The sequence below is a fragment of the Protomyctophum parallelum genome (genome assembly GCF_964188405.1).
Source record: "Protomyctophum parallelum genome assembly, chromosome: 5".
Classification (NCBI taxonomy): domain Eukaryota; kingdom Metazoa; phylum Chordata; class Actinopteri; order Myctophiformes; family Myctophidae; genus Protomyctophum; species Protomyctophum parallelum.
In genome coordinates, this window is record NC_139702.1 from 41,969,333 (window position 1) to 41,977,585 (window position 8,253).

General features: G+C 46.6%; 1 protein-coding gene across 1 annotated transcript; it reads right to left on the minus strand.

Moving 5' to 3' along the window:
• Window positions 1-4,133: 4,133 nt before the first annotated feature.
• Window positions 4,134-8,012, minus strand: LOC310858380 (patatin-like phospholipase domain-containing protein 7; the record flags this gene model as incomplete). Its single annotated transcript, XM_083764489.1, has 1 exon — window positions 4,134-8,012. One exon carries the CDS (start codon window positions 8,010-8,012, stop codon window positions 4,134-4,136), a length of 3,879 nt encoding a protein of 1,292 aa, XP_083620615.1.
• Between the last annotated feature and the right edge of the window lie 241 nt (window positions 8,013-8,253).

Sequence of the window (8,253 nt, forward strand, 5' to 3'; positions counted from 1 at the left end):
TGACCTAAGTGAACATCTTAAGGGATTATCAGCATAAAGGGTATAAAGGGACCGACTGTGTGACAGAGAGAACAACTCATCTGAGACACCAACCAGAAGCATCTACAGTATCGCTACTGCGAAATCAGGTGAGATATATATTATTATGTTTAGCCTGCTTCACTTGATTGATTTGAGATTACTCTCAGCAGTGATCTCTTGCTATGAATAGGATATCACAGCTAAGGTGGAATCTTCTGTGTGGTCCTGCAGTAACGTTATCACTGAAAAGAATGTGTCATTTTGGTTTTGTGTTGAATAGTCACAAGGTTTCCTGTCTTGTAAAATGAAATTATGCATACTTGGTCTGTCAGAAGAGGGATCAGATTCAGATTAGACACTATAGTTGTTAATGTATTATATTTTATTTTAAAGGTCTCCTAATACCAGTCAGTCATGCAACTCTTTACTTGAGCTTATGGAGTGGAACTTGTGGAAGAGAGATGTAGGCTAGTACTAAGACATTTGGTCAAAGCTAATGCACTCTGGTAGCAATTACATTCTTCTCTTATACTCTTTCAGTAACTTAACAAAATGGCAGATGTTGCAACTCCCGCCGACAAGAAGGCACCCCCCAAGTTCAAGCAGAGGACCACCCGCACCTTCAAGAGCAAGGCCCCCAAGCCTGGCCAGAAGGGGTAAGGATACTACTTTACTCTGAGCTCAGCAAAAACTTATGCTTCTTTCTCATTGTACTGTAGCTTGCTTCTACTCATGATGCCTCTTTTATCCAATCAGATTCGGGGATGACATCCCCGGCATGGAGGGTCTTGGCACAGACATCACAGTGGTCTGCCCATGGGAAGCCTTCGGTGACATGGAGCTCAGCGACCTGGCAAAATATGGAATCGTCTAGCCTGGCCCTTCCTCTGTCTTTATCCCATGCTATCCTTTGGGTTCCTGCATGAGCGAGATATCTCTGGCGACGTGATCAAGCGCAGAGAGAGACCTTGCAGCATACAGGGACGTCTACTGTTCTCCTGTCCCATGCCTTCTCTTTTTATTTCCTCCACTTGTTCCCAGGGCGCCTCAACCCCCCCCCCCCCACCACCACCACCACCACCTCCCCCCTCCAACATATTTTCCTCCTCTTCTCTTCACTTGAAAATGAAAGGACGAAGCAACATCAACTTTGAGCTCACAATTGAAAGGACAACATCTTTTGAATTCATGTCTTTTGGATATTATTTCCACGTCTGTGAAATCTTGCTCTGCTGGCCTGATTTTTCTCTGCCCTCAACCTCTTGTCCTTATTGTGAAGTTTTTTTAATTAATTAATTAATTAATTATGCACTTTATTAATTCACAATGATATTTTCCTTTGCACTCTGTCAATAGAAATGGAACTCATTCAACTAAGAATAAATATCACTTCCCCAAAATGTGGTGTTGAATATATTATCAATATAAAAATGTTATACCAAGGGTGGAGACACATTGCATGACATTCTGAAAGGCTAAGTAATAAGCATTAGAATAATGTATACTGCCTGATGGAGGGGAAAGCAACTGGTTAACCTGTGGAACATACAGATAGACACTAGCGTTATAGACGGATGACCCCTTTGGTGCCATGCCGTAATTAATGGTTGTATGTTAACACCCTATAGTACTGTTTGCCTAACAATGGGTCAGGACCCATTCGTGGGTCGCGGACACATTTTAGTTTTTGTTTCGTACATCCATCCATCCAGATCCATCCATCTTCAACCACTTATCCGTAGTCGGGTCGCGGGAGCAACAGCTCCACCAGAGAGTTCCAGACTTCCCTCTCCAGAGCAACATTAGTGACTTCCTCCTGGGGGATTCCATGTAATACCTCCTTCTCATCCTTGGTCTGCCCGGGGGTCTACTCCCGGTGGGACGTTGTTAAGAGCGACATTGTCTCATACATTTTGTTTGTAATTATCATTTCAAAACATATAAAAGAAATATAAAAAAATCCACTGTCGTATCTGGACAATAATTTTATACAATAATCCATGTGCAAACGTACTCAAACTGTTGAAGCCTACTCAACTATGATTAGATTACTAGCTGACTGGCTTAATATGCAAGGCAGTTCGTCTCAGAGGCCTGTCTTTGATTATTTAAAGTCAAGGTGTCGTTGGCCTGTTTTACATGCAGCCTTTTGTTTAACCTAAAGATTTAGCATGCGAGAAGATGAACAATGGATCAAGGCCTACAGTAATTTACCTTCCAGGGAGCGGCCAAATGCCAGTCTGGAACAATGTGTATCGTGACTCTGTATATAATGTCTGTAAAATAATGTATGTAAAATATAATGTTGGGAAAGTCTTTTGAGCAGGCTGACCATCGAGGTGGTTAGTCTGTGGTGTGCTCCCGTGGCACACAGCATGCATGGCCACAGGGAAGCTCTCTGCTGTTTTTTGGTCTCTGTCTGCAATAAATACAACTCTACACTTCAGCTCATCTCTGCCTGCGTGTTCCTTCATCCGATCGTCTGATCAGCTGAGGCTTTGATGCCATTGCCTTGGTACAGGGCCTACAGTTTGCTATTTAGAATAGAGAAACTCATTCAGCCTTTTTGTCTCTATTTAGTCTAGTTGTAGTTAGTGTATGGTATAAAATATACCATACACCGGGTGCCACGCTTGTATATCTGCTATTTTTGAAAAATTGTGAAAATGTGGCAACTCTTTTAATATATATTCGTTCAGAGCAAACGTTTTTAACTCAAATCTTTGCTTCTGGGGGGATTGATTGAAATATTTATCAACAGTTTGCAGAATTACAGTACATTTCAAGCACAACTCAATACAAAGACTTAACTGTGAGTGGACGACCTAATAAAGCATTACACTTGTTTACAAGAGGGTCCACCTTGTTCAAATCATCAAAACATTTAGAGACGTACAAATAGACACTTCTATATATCCAAAAAGAACAGAATAGGAATTCATCATAAAGGAGGTAAAAAAAGGGTAAAGAAACATATAGGCCTACAGTGAGGGGGAAAAAGGGGTGGGTGGTGGCGATTCAGATTTTTACGGGGGCCAGTTGAGAGCGGTTTTGAAGGAGTCAAGGGATTCGCATGTCTTAATGACTGTTGGTAGGGCGTTCCACATTTTGGTGGCATAGGAGCGAAAATAATTTAGTACCTTGTTTGTGCCGAATCTGGGTTGCACATGCATGGTTTGTTGCAAAACAGTAAAAGTATCAATACTGCAATGTAGATGTACTCCGTTACAAGTAGAAGTCCCGTATTCTAAATGTACTCGGGTAAAAGTACAAAAAGTAAAAGTAGCCTATATTCATATTGAAGAATGTCCCATTACACAAGTTCAAAATGTGTACAAAATCTTTTGAAAATAGCAGATCTACAAACTCACAATGCGTCGTGATGCAACACATTGTGAGCTTGTAGATCTGCTATTTTCAAACGGCCAAAAAGGCAAAAAGGGCTGAAGTAAAATAAAACGTTGTAATGGAGTAGACGTAAATGTATTGGAAATTGGAATTACTTAAGTACAAATACCTTAAGTAGCCTACAGTACCTAAGTAAATGTACTTATACTTTAGTTACTTTCCACCACTGATTACTGTAATTTTAGCTGGGGACTTATTGGTTCTTTATTTGACATGGACATCACAATCACATTGGACGAACCAGATCTGTTTCTTAAAGTGCATATAGCACTCATGCTATATTTTTCAACACCTGTCCAGAGAATGCTTTTCTAAAATAAGAATAACACTAGTCTAAAACCCAATCAAGTAAAAAATAATATATACTAGTACTAGTAATAATTAACATAATCAAAATCAGACCCAATACATTATAACATGTGAAACAAAAGCAGACTATGATTTTGAAAACAGTCAGAAACTATTCATGTGAGGACAGTTGATTTGATATCAACCATAATGAGCGATACTAACACTGTCCCTAACCCTAACCGTGGAAGCCACGTAGTCGGAATGGCGGAGCGTCGGAATGCCTCTGTTAAATACATTACCAACAATTGTGCCCACCCTTTTACGGTAAAAGGGTGAGCACAATTGTACACTGGACTGAGTGACTGGAAGGTAAAGAGTAATGGGGAGGGCAGGCTGAGCTGGGTCAGTACAATTCAGCAGTTTTCAGTGGAATTAGTTGTCATCACAGGCGAGGCGTCTTCCTGAGTCGGAGGTGAGGGAGAGAATGAGTTGAATTTAGCATGAGGGGCATCACAGGAGGTGACAATGGGGCTGCTCCCAGTGCTGTTATTCAGAGGGGGAATACAGTAGTGCTCTTCTTGTTCCACCTCCAACTCTTCATCCGTGTCAGCTGTGTCTTCCCCTTCAGAGTGCTCTCCGTACTGCGCCATTTCATTGTCAGACACTCGGCTCTCAAATGCCTCAAGCTCCTCCTCATAGTAGTCACTTTGGAGGTCTGACTCCTCATCCACCAAGGCAGGTTTGGCAGGCTCAATGCGGGACACAATCTCTGCTAGGTCAGTGAACGAAGCATTGCTGCTTTGCGTATTGTGGAACTCCTCCTGGTGGCTGTCCTTCAGCATCTTCTCTATGACCAGGCTGCGACCCCATACATCAAACACGGTCGTGCCATGCTGGTGGCCCACCTCAGCGATCTCGTCAAACTTGCCAAACTCCAGAGCGGAGTATCTATCAATGGGAGGTCTGATGTATTCGCAGTAGTCACTGTTCTTCACGGACGCCAACTGCCTGACGCAGCACACGTACGCCAGCCGCGTCTGTATCTCTGAACTGGTCGGCACCTTTACCTTCTCAGCTAGGGGGTTGAGCCAGTTCCATAGGAGCCACCAGCCTGAGAGGGAGTCACCATAGTTGGTCAGGTTGGTTTCGTCCTGGCTGCCCACATCAATAGCGATCACCACCTTAGCTCCCATGGAGCGTGCCACATCGGCTGGTAAGTTGTTGACGTACCCTCCGTCCATCAACAGGTGTCCATCTTTAGGATCACAGAGTGGAGGTAGATACCAAGACAGAGACATGCTGGCACGCACATACCGCCATAGTGAACCATCTGTGTGTACTCTCATGGCAGATGCAGTGATGTCAGTGGTAATGTTGAAATACGGGATCCAGAGGTCCTCTATCTGCTTGTCGTTGAAGAGGTTCCTGATTGCGGAGTTGAAGCTGGCACTGGTGAACAAGGAGGTAACAGGCCAGGTCAAGTCTAGGATTCTCTTAAAGTTTGACGTCATATCCATAGCCCACTCTTTGGCTCTCATCCTCACACGGCTGTGGTTGCGGTCCTCAGCATATAGTGCCGCCACCAGCGAACCAATAGAAGTGCCGCCAATAAGGTCAACGGGGATACCTGCTTCACAGAGCGCATGCAGTATGCCCACCTGAGAACAGCCCCTAGCTCCTCCTCCTCCTAGGACGAGGGCAATGGCGTTGCCGGTGAGGACCCTGGCCAGGCGGGAAAAGTCAGAGTGGCGGTCGGCCGGCTTCTGAAACACACGCTGGTACATCTCTATCAGCTTTGGCAGACTCTTGTTGGAAAAGACCCTGCGGGGACAAGAGAGGTGCAGGTGTCTGGAGATCCAGCTGCGCATGTTAAGCCAGTTCACGGTTCCTTTTGGGGCTGGGCCGTCCTCCCTGTGTAACAACACCAGCTGCTTCTGGGCACGGACCGCACTGCCCTCCAACACGCGCTCCAGCTCCCCCACTGCGGGGTCCTGCTCCCCCAGTCCCACGATGATGATGCAGTCCGCCTGGCGGATGCAACGCTGCGTCCAGGGGGTCAAAGTGTAGTCTGTCTGGTAGAGGACAATGCGATGGATGTCCTCCTGTTGGCCTAGCCAGCTGGTCAGACGGTACTCATGGACACTGTCAAAAGCAGCTGCACCAAGACGCTGTTTGATGGAATCACTGGTCAGTAAAAGGGTGGGACCGATTGTGATGAGCGCATGCTGCAGCTCCAAGGTGAAGGCTTCGAGAGGCACCTCTTCAGATACAGGTAGCACTGTAACAGTGGAAAGGTTGGAGGCCTGGTTCCACACATCCCACTTACTGCCTCCTGGGGTGTGAAGAGCCGGGCTGCAAGCTGACAGAGGGCAATTGACCTGCTGAAGGATCTTCTGTCCCAGTAAATGGATCAACCTTGTGACAACCTGAGGGAACTTCCTTTTGATTGAGCTGAGAGCCCCTTCTGTTAGCTTGGAAAGCTCAGAGTCACGTACAGCATGCACTGTTGTCGCCCTGTTCTGATGGGTCAAGGCCTCCACCACTCCAATGAGGTCACCACGCCCATACTCTCCTGTCAGCTCCTTTTTACCATCTTCCTTCATGATAACAGAGCGCAGACGGCCACTCAGCACTATGAATGTACTTTCTGACTTCTCCCCCTGTCTGTAAACAGTCCTGCCAGCTTCCACAGCCATCCAGTCCAGAGTAAAATCTATTTGTCTGACAAAGGAAGATATTCTCTTCACGAATTTATGTGCTACATTTAACACGATGGTGGGCTCCACACGCATGATCTCATAGAAGTGAGTCTTGGAGATGGAGAGGAAGCTGCAGTCTCTAAGTGCTCTGATGGTAAAGGTGAGCGGCTCTCCGGTCAAAACGGCTAGTTGACCCACCAGCTCCCCGGGGTGGGTTACAAACACACACGTCTCCTCCTCGCGGTCGATCATCCGCTGGTACACGTGCAGCAGGCCAGAGATCACAAAGTAAATGCTCACATCCTGATCTCCCTGTCGAGCCACCACAGATCCTGCCTTGACCTGCTCAAGAGTCACTCGGCCTTCCAGCAGACTGGGGTCCTGCAACTCGAAGATACCCTGGAGGTCTTTCTTAGCGACTTTGAATCTTTCATAGGCCATGTTCGGGTCATCACCTGTGTTGTCAACGGGCGTGGAGGTGGAGTGTCTCTTCCGATAGGAACTTAAAGGGCTGTCCTTATCGCCATCTGTCTCAGTGGAGGCCTCGGCGGTACTGACAGGCGAGTCCGCCTGGGTGTGAGGACGCCGGTTTATCTTGCCTGAACTAGCCTCTCCAATCACATTATTAACATTTGTCAAGAGCACTGCCTGACGCTCCGGATTAAAGAGCTCAGTGGTCAGGCCTAAGTAGTTGTGTAATGTCTGGAAGGTGACTCTCTGGAGGCGCACCAGGATGATCTGAATGACACGTACAAGCGTCTCGGGGCACTTCTCGAACACAGACTGGAAGGCCGATACAGGCAAACGCAAAATAGTGGAGCGAGAGGCAGCCCGTGCTGACGCGGTCTTGTAACTAGTCGGATACTTGGTTATGATATCCAGAATGCTGAGAAGGCTGTGGACACTGTCCCCAGGGAGAACGTCCTTCACCACCGGCTGTGTGCCGTCGTTCTCATGGATGCAAATTTCGAGTCGTCCATGCTGAACGACGTAGATGCTGTCGTCGTCTTGTCCGGGCCCGAAGAGCCCCTCCCCTTCCTGTAGTTCTATAACGTCTGTGTGACGACACAACTCCAGGAACAGTGGCTTCTCAAAGTAGCCGAGGACCCTGACATTTTTTAACATGTAGAGGACCTCGGAGGGCAGGTTGGAACTCTGCACGTCAAACTCTGTGAGGTCAGCTTCCAACAGGGAGGGAGGGGTCTCCTTTGGCTGCACGGTGGGAAGGTCCTTGCGGATTTTAAGGATATTGCTGAGACCTTTGGTTCTTTTGCGTAGCTGTTTGGAGACTGGAGAGGTCGAGTTCTGAACCTTTCGCATTAGCTTCCTCCCATAAAAGAGCACTTTATCCCTCTTTCTGAAGCGATAGGTAGGTTCACCATTCTGTTGTACGCTGGTCGGCTTGTATCTCCTGTACAGGAAAAGCACCACCACCCCGATTAGGAATGCTGCGAGGACAGCCCCGATCAGTACTCCAGTGAGCATGGTGTTCTGCATTCTCTCCTCCACAAACTGTTGTACTTGATTTCTGCTGTTTGCCACCAATGAAGTAGTCCAGATGCCCAGCTCACCATCTTCTCCATTGGCATACATCTTACAAAAATCGGACGTGAATTCTGCACAGAGGATGACTATTATAGTCAAAGCGCCGAGATATGGGGAAGTATAGCCAAACACTACTGTATTTATGCACTGGGTGACATCATCAGTGATGTCACTACTCACTAGTGATCTGTTTATCTACTTGTGGGAATATTTATTTGTTTCTCGAGTTATTCCAATGTGTGAGTCTGAGTCATTTTCATTGCCAGAACTATACCAGGGCAAACGTTCC